General features: G+C 44.7%; 1 protein-coding gene across 3 annotated transcripts in view; it reads right to left on the reverse strand.

Annotated features, from left to right (window-relative positions):
- The window catches only part of LOC108100125 (titin), a 21,198-nt gene continuing 8,344 nt past the window's right edge, over positions 1–12,854 (reverse strand). The window contains exons 2-14 of one of the 3 annotated variants that reach the window (XM_043207819.1): positions 7,109–12,250; positions 6,852–6,893; positions 6,537–6,788; positions 5,452–6,420; positions 3,705–5,372; positions 3,498–3,639; positions 2,327–3,342; positions 1,946–2,251; positions 1,811–1,831; positions 1,623–1,727; positions 1,364–1,558; positions 1,001–1,303; positions 1–911 (exon numbers count right to left, since the gene is read on the reverse strand). In XM_043207819.1, the coding sequence (XP_043063754.1) occupies positions 721–911; positions 1,001–1,303; positions 1,364–1,558; positions 1,623–1,727; positions 1,811–1,831; positions 1,946–2,251; positions 2,327–3,342; positions 3,498–3,639; positions 3,705–5,372; positions 5,452–6,420; positions 6,537–6,788; positions 6,852–6,893; positions 7,109–12,250 (10,352 nt within the window). In that variant the 3' untranslated portion in view covers positions 1–720. Of the gene's footprint in view, positions 912–1,000; positions 1,559–1,622; positions 1,728–1,810; positions 1,832–1,945; positions 2,252–2,326; positions 3,343–3,497; positions 3,640–3,704; positions 5,373–5,451; positions 6,421–6,536; positions 6,789–6,851; positions 6,894–7,108; positions 12,251–12,854 lie in introns of all 3 variants that reach the window. The other 2 variants (XM_043207820.1, XM_043207818.1) reach the window with 2 other exon arrangements.

The raw sequence follows: 12,854 nt of genomic DNA on the forward strand, positions 1-12,854 counted from the left end.
TTACATTTTGTTTTATATGTTTATTTAGTTTTGGTAACTTTAAAGACATACGAGTATAACCTCTCTCATATTCCTATGCCATAAATTTCAACCAGGGCGAAGCCAGGACAAAGGCAACGGCAGCCAGCGACTCGCAACACTCCCCAGAAATAACTCATATCGAATTGCACCATTTGTTGTTTTGTCTCCCGAGAGGATATTGAGTTACGCTGGCTGGGATTGGGATGGAATTGGATGTTGGAGGGCTGCGGCTCGTTGGCTCTCGTTGCCCGATGCCGATGGATCGCCGCCTGGCGGCATTTTTATTCTGTTTCATTTTTTGTTGCTTCGTTTGACGCTTTCGATTTTGATAGATTTATCACAGCTTACAAAAATAAGGCGAAAGTAAAACAATAAAACCAAAAAGAACTCTATGCAAATGAAAAATCTAAAATTATGTCCATTAACTGGATGGTGTAATGGCCATCCAGAGCATTGAGCCACGTCCACGCACCCGAGCATTAAGTTTATTCTTCGCTCGCACTCTTTGATCGGGGGACGTGGACATCGCTAACAATGGGATGCGACTTACATTACACCAACCTTACATCGTCATCTCTAGTAAAGTACAAAAAGCTAGAAAATCAAAGGGGTTAACCCATTGCTTGTTACATAATATACAATTGAAATATGCTTAACCTACGACTAAAGTGTTTCTTATTTCGTTGTCGTTTCTACCGACTATTTGGAGCCCTTCTTCTTTTTGCTCTTGGGCAAATCCGCCCAGAGCCGGAAGAAGTACTCATCGCGTTGAAGCAGCCTGCCGCGAGCATACGAATGGATATCCGCATCCATGTTGTGGTCTCGCAGCCAGGAGGATGTGTTGCACGAACTCATCTCCGTGCGCGGCTCGTCCGGCAGGCTCTCATGACCTGGTTTGAATGAAGATAAAATGATGATAAATATTGCCAATTAGCAGTTATTCTTCGTTTTTGCAAACACCAAACGGAATGATACTTACCAGCAGTCATAGCCTTGTAGGGCTCCTCCGATTCCAGAGGTTCACTTAGACCAATTTCGTTCTTCGCAAATATGCGAATCATGTACTCGTGGTTCTCCTGCAGATCTCTGATCTGGAATTTCTGGACGCCAGCTGGCACACGACCCACCTCGATCCACATGGTCTTCTTCATGTCCCTTATAGCAATGTGGTAGCCGAGCAGAGGCGCACCTCCATCTGACTCGGGTATACCCCATTCGAATATGTGGGCATTGGCGGCGAGAACGCGCGCCTCCAGTGGTCCGGTCGGTGGTGAGGGTACGGCTATAAAAACAGCAAAGTCATCTAGGGGTCTATCTAAAATGATTCCCATTGCAAACTCACTGGCATGTGTTTTAAGCGATATGCTCTCGGTGACGGCTGGTGCACCTAATCCAACCTCGTTTTCCGCAGAAACACGGAACCAGTACCCACACTTCTCCTTTAGGTTGTCAATCGTGTAGTGCAGCTGGTGAGCGTCCAGTGTAATGACCTTTGTCCAGCTGGTAGATGTTGAGGAACGTTTCTCCACGCAGTAGCCTGTTTGGGAATAAGAAGTCAGGTGAAGTCCTTTAATTTATACTATAAGTCTGTTGCATTTTACCTGTAATTTCTGATCCACCATTGCGGGCCGGCACCTCCCAATCCAAAGTGACACTTCGACTGGTAACATCCGGCGCCCTCAGGTTCTGAGGTGGCGATGGCGGCGCTGGTGTTGAACAAACAAAAATCAATTAGCACCCGTGTACTCACAACTTTTTAAACTTTGTTTGCTTTTTACGCCTTACGTACCTTGGTCATCATTATCATTAGCTGTTGTCATTTGGGGGTTAGAATTGCGCATGTTTAAGCATTAGTAGCGTTTTATAAAAAGCAATTCGCAGAAGCAATAAGCATTTATAAAATAAAAACTGCTTGAAAACTTACTTATCTTGCGGCCCACGACAACCTTCTCCGTGGTCTCGAACGCCTCGCTGGTGCCAACCTGATTTCTTGCAAAGATGCGGAACAAATAGCCCTTGTTTCGGACAACCTTCTCGACATGGATATTGGTGACCGTGCCAAGGGTTTCGCCCACCGATCGATAGGTTGTTTCAGTCTCTTCCCTGATCTCCACAATGTACTCTAAGATTTTAGAGCCGCCGTCATTCTCTGAAGGCTCCCAGGCCAAATTGAAGGAAGTGTCGTTCATGCCCGAAACAGTGGTCGGGCCCCGAGGTGGCGATGGTTTTTCTGTTAATTCATTGGTGTTTAATTTATAATTAGTTAAAGACCTTGTCTTGATTCATTTTTAATTGTGAAACCTACCGAATTTCTTAGTTATAGTCACAGGGTCACTTTCCGTTGGCTCGGACTCGCCAATAGGATTGGCGGCCACAACACGGAACATGTATTGAGAATTCATGGATAGTTTTTGAACGGAGTACGACTTTATGTCTTTGTCAAAGTCGGAGACCTTCATCCAAACATTGTTTTGGACGTCACATTTCTCCAAGGTATACTTGTTGATCTCCAGACCACCGTCATCAATGGGTGGTGTCCACTCCAAGGTAATCGAGTCTTTCTTTATGTCCTTAATTTCCAGGGACTGGGGTCTGCTGGGTTTGTCTATCACTTGGACCGTGCACTCTACGTAGGTAGAGCCGGATTCGTTAGTGGCCGTCACCTTGTATTTGCCAGATTGCTCGCGGGTGACCTTCTTGACCGTATAGGTGGAAGTGTACTCTGTGGTTTCAATGGTTACCGTCTTGGTGGTCTTCTGTTCAACAGTCTCCTTGTGCCAGGTCACAGTTGGTTGTGGATAGCCGCGGACCGTCGCTGGAATGGTGAGAGTGCTGCCCGTGCGCAGTTTCTGTGTCAAATACTTGTCCTCTACCTCGAGGACTGGTTTCTGCTGCAGTTTCAGGTGGCACGAGGTCTCCACAGAGCCCTTCTCATTGGTCGCCACGCATGTGTAGGTGGCTTCAGTCTCAATGGTTGTCTTTTCAATTATGTATTTGGCCACACGGTTCTCGTAGCGAATTCCACTCGACTCGAAAACCTTGCCATTCTTTTTCCACGTCACCTTTGGCTCTGGAATGCCACCGAACACGCAGGACAGCGTCACCTCTTTGTCTAGTTCGCTCACCACATCCTGTAGTGGCTCTCGTACGCTGGGAGCCTCTGTCTCTATCTTCGGCACTAGGCGGATAGGTGGCGATAGCGGCGAGGGCGGTGAGGGTCCCACTTCGTTTACAGCGATTGAACGGAACACGTATTCAGTGTCGATCTTCAGCTTGCTAATGGTGTACGTAGTGTCCTTGATCTTTCTTATTTCAGTCCACCTGCGAGTATAAATTATTTTTTATAGAAAAGGTTTCCTTTGAGATGGAAATAAATTGATACTATTTTTAGCACACTACAATTAAAGAAATCTTATTTAAAGCACCATTAATGAAAAATTTTGGTAAAAACCTTGCTATATTTATATTATACTCACTTTTCTTCCTTAACATCGTGATACTCCAGAATGTACTCGATAATTTCTGACTTGCCATCGTCCTCTGGCGCCTTCCAGTAGAGCGTAATAGAGTCGTGCATTATTTCCAGGGGTTGGGGAGTGCCAGGTGCCGTTGGCTTGCCTATATATTTGATTAGGGTCTAAAGTTCCGCACCAATTAACTTGCATATAAGCTGGGGTACTTACGCATAATGACCAAGTGTAGGCTGGCCTCTGCTTCGCCCACCGGGTTGACGAGCTTAACGGTGTACTCTCCCTCATCTTCGTCGACAACCTTTTTGATGGTTAGCGTGGCTGACTGCTCATCGATGGCCGGGATTGTCCGCTTTGACTTGGGTATGACAACCTTACGCGTGGTCCAAACGGCCTCGGGCGTTGGTACGCCTGTGTACTTGACAGTGAAGGTGACATCGTCGTTCTCCTTAGCCTTGATGGTCTGATCCTTGTCAGAGGTTATGACGGGTGGCAGTTTGAGCTCCTCCACGCACAGTTTGGAGCTGCTCGTAACGTTCTCGGCTACGCAGCTGATCTCACCGGCATCGTCATCACTGGCATCGTGGATAACCAGACGTCTGACAGTTCCCTCGACAAAGACCTCGTGCTTATTGTCGGGCTTGATGGGTTTGCCCTTCTTGCACCAAGTCACCTCGACATCGGGTTGCGACAGCTGCACCGTAAATTCGGCATCCGTGGTCTTGGTGGCTAGAGTTACATCTGGCAGGCGGATGACAAAGTCCACAAGTGGCTCCTCAACCGTAAGCGTACCCTTTGAGGTCTGCTCACCCACCTGGACGGAGTATTCGCCCTTATCTTCGGGCTTGGCCTTGACAATGCGTAGCGATTGCCTCTTGCCATCGATGGCTAGCTGAATGCGATCATTGAATACAATCTCTTTGCCGTTCTTGAACCATTTAACAAGGGCGTCACCCTTGCTGAGCTCAACCTTGAAAATGGCATTCTCGCCCTTGGTCACAGAAACGTCCTTCAATGGCTCAATAATCTCTGGCGGCAACTCAATTACAACCAGCTCACAACTGCACTCCTGTCCCTCAATCTTGCAAGTGTACTGGCCTTCATCGTGGATTGTGGTATCGCGGATAACCAAGCGACGTGCCTTGCCATCCTTGATGAACTCGACATTCTTGTTTTCGGGGGTAATCTTTTCGCCGTCCTTGTACCAAGTCACTTCAGTCGACTCGGTAGTGAGTTCCACATCCAGAATGGCGGTATCCTTTTCGGTTACCTCGTAGTCTTCCAGGATCTTGATAAAGTCGGGCTTACGCTTCAGAACCTCCACAGTAGACTGAGTCTCTTGCTTTTTGACTTTGCACATATAGGTACCAGAATCGCGAAGGTTTGTATTCCGGATCACCAATTTATGTGTCTTACCATCTTCCACGACAACGCGGTGATCCATGCCACTGAGTTCTTTTCCGTTGAAGAACCATTTGGTGGTTACTACGTGAGAGGTCTCACACTCTAGGGTGAGGGATTGTACTTCCTCAATGGTGATGGTCTTCTTAAGTTTCTTAGTGAAGGTCACTTCATCGACCTCGACAATTACACGAGCACCATGCGACGTTTTGCCAATGGGGTTGCTGGCAATGCACTTGTAGTCACCCGAATCGGTTTCTGGGTTGGCATCCTTGATGACAAGTTCAATGTTCTCGCCATCGTAGACCTGCTGAATGCGCTCGCTGGGGAACAGTGGAGTGTTATTGAACAGCCACTGCACCTCGGGAACCGGATTTCCGGAGACCTTGGCAGGCAAGTGAATCTCGCCCTTCTGCGGCACGTTCTGCTCCTCGAAACGCTCTACGAAAAGTGGTGGCTCCGCGTTTCCGCTAGTAGGTTCTAGATACAGAAAGTCCACAAATTAGCAATTGGATTAACTTAAATTGTTACGGAAATTAACATGAAACAAAGAACCTACCTTCAATTGTTAGATTTGCAGTAGTCTCAACGCTGCCCAAGGGATTAACAGCCTTAACCGTGTACTCGCCCTTCTCAGACTTTTTGGGTGTGATAAGTGTTAAGGTATGCAAGTCCTTATCAGACTTGGCATTCTTGACGGGCTTGCCGTCCTTGTACCAGGTAACCTTTGGTGGTGGATTGCCCACAATCTGGGTAGAGAGAACCACACTTTCGCCTTCACGTATGACCATGTTGCGCAAGGGTTCCAAGATTTGCGGGGCCTCCTTATCGGTGGTTCGCACCTTAAGAGTAATAGGCAAACGTGCCTCGCCCTCGCGATTGGTCGCAATAACTTCGTAGGTTCCTTCTTGCGATTTCTTTACCTTGGTGATGTGCACAACACTGCAGTACATGTGCATGTCCGATTCGGTAACGATGCGAACGTTTTTGATTTCCTCCTCGTCGATGTCCTCGCCATTAAATGTCCAGACAATGTCCGGTTCTGGTACGGCCACCAGTCGGCATTCAAGAATTACATTCGTATTTTCGTCTACGTACTGAGCCTTTGGTTTCTTTGAGAAGGTTGGTGGAATACCCTCCAAAATGTCAGCAAGGGAAGATTCCCGGGACATGCTGCGACGTGAAAGGGCTGTGGCATCAGATCCGTGATCGGATAGTGGACTCTCCACAATCAGCTCGGTTGTGCTGGACGTGAATCCCGCTGCGTTCTTGGCAACAACTGTAAACTGGCCGGCATCTTCAGGGAACACCTCGCGAATAATCAAAGTTGCCACATTGTCATCATCGTAGAACATTTGGAAGTCTTGTGAAGGTTTGATAATGGCAGTTTCGCGGAACCAGGCAATTTGAGGTCTTGGATTGCCTTCGACCTTGCATTCGAACTGTACTGTGTACCCGTCTGGTGTATGAATGGGCTGCAGTTTCTCGATAAACCTTGGAGCAATGGGCTTGTCTTCCGGTCCAGGACCTTAACAGTTTACAACCACAAACAGAACAGTAAATATTTTTGTTAATGACCGAACGTGGACAGGCACAAGACAATGTTAAGCTTGACAAATACCCATTTTTTTTAATAATACTTACGTTCAAACACTGGCAATTTGTCGATTTTCTCATGCAGTTTGTTTTGCACATACTGCGCATATTCCTCAGGCTCCATCAGATATTGAGCTGGAACCCAGCCTTCCTCTTCAGTAATGCTCTTCTTAACATACCACCATTCAGAGCTATGACGGCCAACGACCGTAACTTTCTCACCCTCGACCAGGTTTATGGCTTCATCGTTGTCAGCAATATAATTGCAGATGGAATACATAACATTGGGATTATCGGATTCTAAAAGTTTTTATGAAATATGTTATTTTGTTCTATTATTGTTCTAACACAGCGTGTACATACCTTCAACATTTATTTCCTTGGTTATATTCAGCGAAGCTCCATCTGTGCAAATATAGATCAATGTTAGCATTTTGCCTTAAAATTTTTTTATTGTTTTTAAGTTGTAAACAATGAATGGTTAGGCGTTAGATACCGACATTTAAGTTGGGTAAGTTTACCTTGCCACTCTGATATCATATAAGCTGATATTTTTATATGCAAAAGTAAAGCATTTTGAAATTTGTTTAAACTAGTAATATTGGTGACAACCGACTTACCTTCGTTAAAAAGTTGTTGAACAACTTTACGTTTCTTTTTAAATGTTAGAGAATCCTCGTCGTAGGTTACCGAATCGCGTTTCGGATGTCGAATGCCAATCAGGAACTGTTCTTCCTCCTCATCTTGAATGGAGTAGGCTGGCTTCGCCTGTTTCTTGGGCTTCAGCTTAAAGTCTACTTCATCTGGTGGCAATTCTTCAACAAAGTATTCTTCTGGTTCCTCAACTTCATCGATAGTGTCCTCATCGTCTCGGATTTCCTCAATGATTGGCTCTTCACCATCATCAAAGTCCTGAATGATCTTGATCTTGGCCTCATCAGCTGCTTCGGAGAAAGTCTTCTTGATAGGCTTCTTAAGCTTAACCTTTCCAGACATCGAAATTTCTTCCTCCGCATACGAGTCGAGCGCAATGTTAAACTCCTGATCGACATCTTCCTTGGTTTTGGTACTTCTCGCACGGAATGTCACGTTTTCAACATCAGCGTATTCGGGAATGTCAACCTGCTTTCGTCGTTTAAGTTTCTTGACTGTGTATGCCTCCTCATCTTCTTCTGTAATCTGAAGAGGCTTTGGCTTAGGTCCCTTGCTAACGACAAACTCTTCGATATCTTCGCCCTCTTCATATTCTTCTTCTTGACGCTTGATGGAAAGCTCAGCCGCAGCTTCGTCCAGAGTAGTGGGCCTAACTGGTCGCTTTTTCAGCACGGTGGCGGCCTCCTCCACACCCTCGTTAATAGTGTGAGGCTTTTTGAAGGAGAGACTGAACTCAGTTTCTTCGAGATCTTCAACAGTCGGTTCGAAGGGTTTCTTGGGTTTCTTGCGAATTACGACTGCTTCTTCAACTATCTCCTCCTCTTCTATTTCAATGGGCCTTTCTTCGATAACAGTCTGCTGTAGCTTAAGCTCGTCTGCAGCTTCCTCTACCGGTTTTTGCGGCTTCTTCTTTTTCTTGAGCTGTACAGTTTGATCAGAGGTTTCCTCGGTAATTGACTTCTCCTTTGGCAACTTAACATCAACAGAGAATTCCTCTTCGACAACCTCCTTGGGAGCTTTAGGCTTCAGTGTGACTTCGGCCACTACATCTTCTGCCTCAACCGGCTCTGGTTTCTTTAGCTTCACAACAGTAGCATCGACAATATCCTCTGGCTCAGGCTTTTCAGTCTTCTTTTTAATCACGACTTCTTCTACGACTTCTTGCTCCACTATTGGCTCTGGGACAACTTCTTGCTCAACCTTGACCGTAAGCTCCTCAGCAGCTTGTTCTTCGACAGGCTTCTTTGGCTTTTTCTTGACTATTTTTGCCTTTTCTTCAACTTCTTCCACCTTTGGCTTTGGTCTAAGAGTAACTTCAGCCTCTGGCTCCTCAACCACCGGATCAGCTTTTGGCTTCTTCTGCGGTAAGCTGACTTGTTCTTCCTCTGGAGCTTCTGGCTCAGTTTCCTTGACTTCTATTGTATAATCAGTTGGAATTTCTTCCGGAACCTCAACAATTTCTTCAACGATTTCTTGAACCTCTGGCTCTTCAATAACTTCTGCAGTAACGGTTACCTTAAGCTCGGCAGCTGCCTCTTCTTCCTTAACAGGCTTTTTAGATTTTTTCTTTATCTTGGCTTCTTCGGAAACTTCCTGTACTGGCTGTTTCGGCTTAATCGAAAATTCAGCTTCTGGTTCTTCGACCTCATCGGCAACTGTCACCTTTTTCTTCTTCTTCTGGATTGTGACCTGCTCCTCGGGCAACTCTTCCACAGTAGGTTCCTTTTCAGCCTCCTTAAGAACAAATTTGAAGTCCTTTGGTTTTTCTGCTGGCGCTTCTGGTTCCTCGACAATTTCAATTTCTTCAATTTCTTGAACAAGTTCCTGTGGTGCTGCTTCTTCTTCGATTATTGTTATCTTGAGATCAGCGGCCTCCTCTTCGATTGGTTGTTCTGGAACAACAGCAATGCTAGTTGTAGCTTCTACTTCATCGACAGGCTTTGGAGCTGAAACCGTTATTTGTGCCTCTGGCTCCTCCCTGACTTCTGGCTTAGGCTTCTTCTTACGAATAACCTTAACTTCTTCTTCGATGACTTCCTCGACAAATTCGCGGGGTGTTTCCTCAACAACTCTAACTTTGTGTTCTTCAAAGGTTTCTGGTTCCGGTTCTTCCACAATTGGCTCAGTAACCACCGGCTCATCCTCAGCAATCACCTCTGCAGGTTTTTCTGGCTGTGTCTCCTTAATGCCAATTTTATAAGTTTTTTCTTCAACCGCTGGGACTTCTTCCTTGACTACTGTAATCAGCTCTTCTTCCTCAACTTCTTCAACTATTGGAACTTCCTGAGGAATCTCCTCAGTAATAGTAATCTTAAGTTCTTCGGCCTCTACATCCTTCACCTTCTTTTTCGGCTTCTTTGTCTTGATTTGAGCCTCCTCGGTAAATTCTTCAGCGGGCTTACTCTCCTTAAGAATGATTTCAGTAGCTGGTTCGTCGGCGAAAGTTACAGAAGGCTTGCGTTTTTTCACCGTAAACTGTGCCTCACTTGGTTCTTCAGGCTTGGCCTCAGTTTCAGATACATGAATTGTAAACTCTTTGGGCTTTTCTTCGACAAGCTCTTCCTTCTTCTCTACGATCACAGGCTTGGGAGCTTCAACAACCACATCCTCAGGAACAGCTGCTTCGGTCTCCACAACCTTAATTTCCAATTGAGCTTCTTCCTCTGTCTTCTTTGGCTTTTTAGTTTTCTTCTGCTTGATAGCAGTTTCAACAGTGGTTTCCTCGGTAATCTTTGGTTCTGTTAATACAAACTCGGCTTCAACTTCCTCAGGTTCCTTTGGTTTTTTCTTGAGAACAACTTCTTGTGGTGTTTCTTCCTGGGGTTGCTCTTCAACAGCGATCACCTTTTCTGCTTCAGATTCCTTCAGGCTTATTTCATAAGTGTCAAACTTTTCGACGACTATTTCTTCTTTGGGCTCTGGTAATTTCTCAGAAATTTCCTCAACAACTGCGGCTGGCTGCTCTTCAATAGCATCGGTTTCTGTAATCCTAAACTCATATGACTTTGGCTTTTTGCTCTTCTTCTTTTCTTCCTGTTTCTCGACCTCCTCGATTTTTTCCTCAACTGGTTGCTCCTCAGTTTCTTTTTCCACTACTAAGATCTTATCCTCCTTCACCTCTTCCACAGGTTTCTTTTTGGTCTTCTTAACTTTGATTTCTTGTTCAACCGGCTCTTCTGAAATAGGCTCCGTAAGTTTAAGTTCAATCTCAAACTCTTCTGGCTTTTGTTCGGCCTTTTCAACTGGTTGCAAGATTTCAGCCGAAACTTCCACAGGTTCTGTTTCTTCAATTTTTGGCTCTTTTAATGTGACCTCAAATTCTTCCGGTATCTGTGGTTTTGGTTTCTTCTTCCGCGTTACCACCTTTTCTTCAATAACTTCCTCGGAAGTTTCTTGACGCTCGTCAAAATCAATTACTCTGACTTGATGTTCCTTTGGTGCCTCCTCTGGCTCCAAGACCGTTGTTGTTATTTTGTACTCAACTGGTATTTCCTCAGGAACTTCTTCAGGTTGCGGTATTTCCTCAGAGACTACGACTTGGGATACAGGAGTTTCCTTGGGCTTCTTTTGCTTTATCTTTACTTCTTTTGGCTCTTCGGGCTTTTCGATGGGTACTTCCACTGGGGCTTCTTCTATTATCGATGCCTCATACTCTACTGGCTTCTCATCAGGTATTTTTTCTTCCTTTTGCTGCACCTTCTTTACCTTTGGTTTTTTCGTTTTCTTTTCGTCATCGTCAAGCTTTACTGGACTTTCCTCGCGCTGAGGCTCCTCTTCCTTAGGTTTAACCACCGCTTGTTCAACTGGTTCCTCAGGCTTAGATAACTTTGGCACAGGACGAAGCTTTATTTCTGAGTCAGTTTCTTCTGGAGCTTCTGCCTCGGGCTTACGGAACTTTATTTCTTGTTCGGGAATTTCCTCTTCATCCTTTGGCACTCCAGGAACAATTTCTGAGATAACTGTTTCTGGCTCGGGCTTAACCTTATCTTTAGGCTTGTACTTGGTCTTAGAGGGTTTCTTGGGCTTATCCTGCTTCTCTGGGTGCTCGAATGGTTCAAGTTCTTCGGGAACATATTCTGGTCTATCCAGGTCAGTTGGTTCAAAAGGCTCAACAATAAACTCTCCTTCCTTAGGCGCCTTTGGTTGTTCCTCAACAACAACTTCCTTCTTTGGTGTCGGCTTTACTTCAAGTACTTCCTCAACCTCTTGTGGTTTTTGTGGAATCTTTTTGAGAGTAACATTTTCGCCTTCGTCTTCCTCCTTTGGCTTCTTCTTACCCTTGCCAAGTTTAAGCTTCACTTCGTCTTCTTTTTCCTTCGGCTTAGGTTCCTTCTCCGGTTTCTTATACGGTGCTTTTTCCTCAGGTTCTTCATCGCTGCTGACGTATTTCTCGTACTTTTCGAGTTCCACCTTTTCCAAATCATCCTTTATTTTCTTGATTTTCTTGGTCTTATGTGGCTTGAACTTCAGGACTTCTTCCGCCTCTTCAATGTTGCGAGATAGTTCTCCGTTGTCTTTGACGGCTCCAATATTAGTGATTTTTGGAATAAGCGGAGCCGGAGGGTATTCAACTAATACCATACGGGCCTTAAGTCTGAACTTTGGAAGTTGAACATTTTGTTCTTCAGCGGGTTTCTCCTTACGTTTGCCGGGTTTAAGTTTTACTGTTTTCGGAACATCTGTAGCCTCGACAATTGTTACCTTTGTCGGCTTCTGTTCTTTGCGTTCGATTTTAATCGGTTCAAGAGTGGCGAACTCGGGCTTGAGTTTTTTCGGGATATCGAAATCAATTTTCTCGTACTTCTCCAGTTCCGTCTTCTCAATTTCCTGCTCCAACAACTTTCTAATGAGTTCATCATGGTCGTCAGTCTTTTTCTTGACAATTTTCTTCTTCTTTATCTTGGGCTTTGTGACGTCCTCGGTTGTTTCTTCTACAATAGGCAGATCCTCTTCCTCTTCAACCTCTTCCACAATAGGCTGCGATTCCTCGACCTCGGGGACTTCATCAATGACTCGGACCTCCAAAATTGGTTGAGGTTGATCTTCTTCGACAGGCTCTTCGTGAATGATGCTTATTTGATAGTCTTTTTGTACCTCTGGTATCTCACCTGTTACAAAAAATGCGTTAGAGGTTTAATATTTGGTGCTTATTATAGGAGATTAACCCAAGGAACCGTGCATTGCTTTGCAAAAGCAAGCTTATCGGTAAAATGGACAGAAGACATAATTTTGGCCTTTATTTACAAAGACGGCATTGAAGGAAACATGTAAAAAGTGAACAAAAATAAAGAAATTAAGCTAAATTGTTTTAAATGAACGCAATAAGAATATTATTATTTTAATGGGTGTTCAGGTATCTGGCTTAGTTATGAAACATGAAGAAATGTTTAGGTGAACAAAAGCTTACGTAACGATTTATTAGTCAAGGTTACCAATTACTAATCTACTTAATTTTTAAAAACGTTATTCATGCACATGATATTATATTGGAGTTACTGTGTTGGAAGGCTTTTAAGTTGAACTGAAAGAGATTAAGACCGCAATAAAACTGACTCAAAATAAGTGAGCCGAAATTCAACAGCGAGAGGAAAGAAGAGAAACATAGGTGGGAAAGTACGCAACAATTTGAAACCTTGGTTTCAAAGGGAATAAACAAATGCGAAAGACACACACAAAGGAGCAAAAAGTGCTGCAAGGACGGCGGGATTTTGT

This window comes from Drosophila ficusphila, unplaced genomic scaffold (assembly GCF_018152265.1).
Source record: "Drosophila ficusphila isolate 14025-0441.05 unplaced genomic scaffold, ASM1815226v1 contig_286, whole genome shotgun sequence".
Classification (NCBI taxonomy): domain Eukaryota; kingdom Metazoa; phylum Arthropoda; class Insecta; order Diptera; family Drosophilidae; genus Drosophila; species Drosophila ficusphila.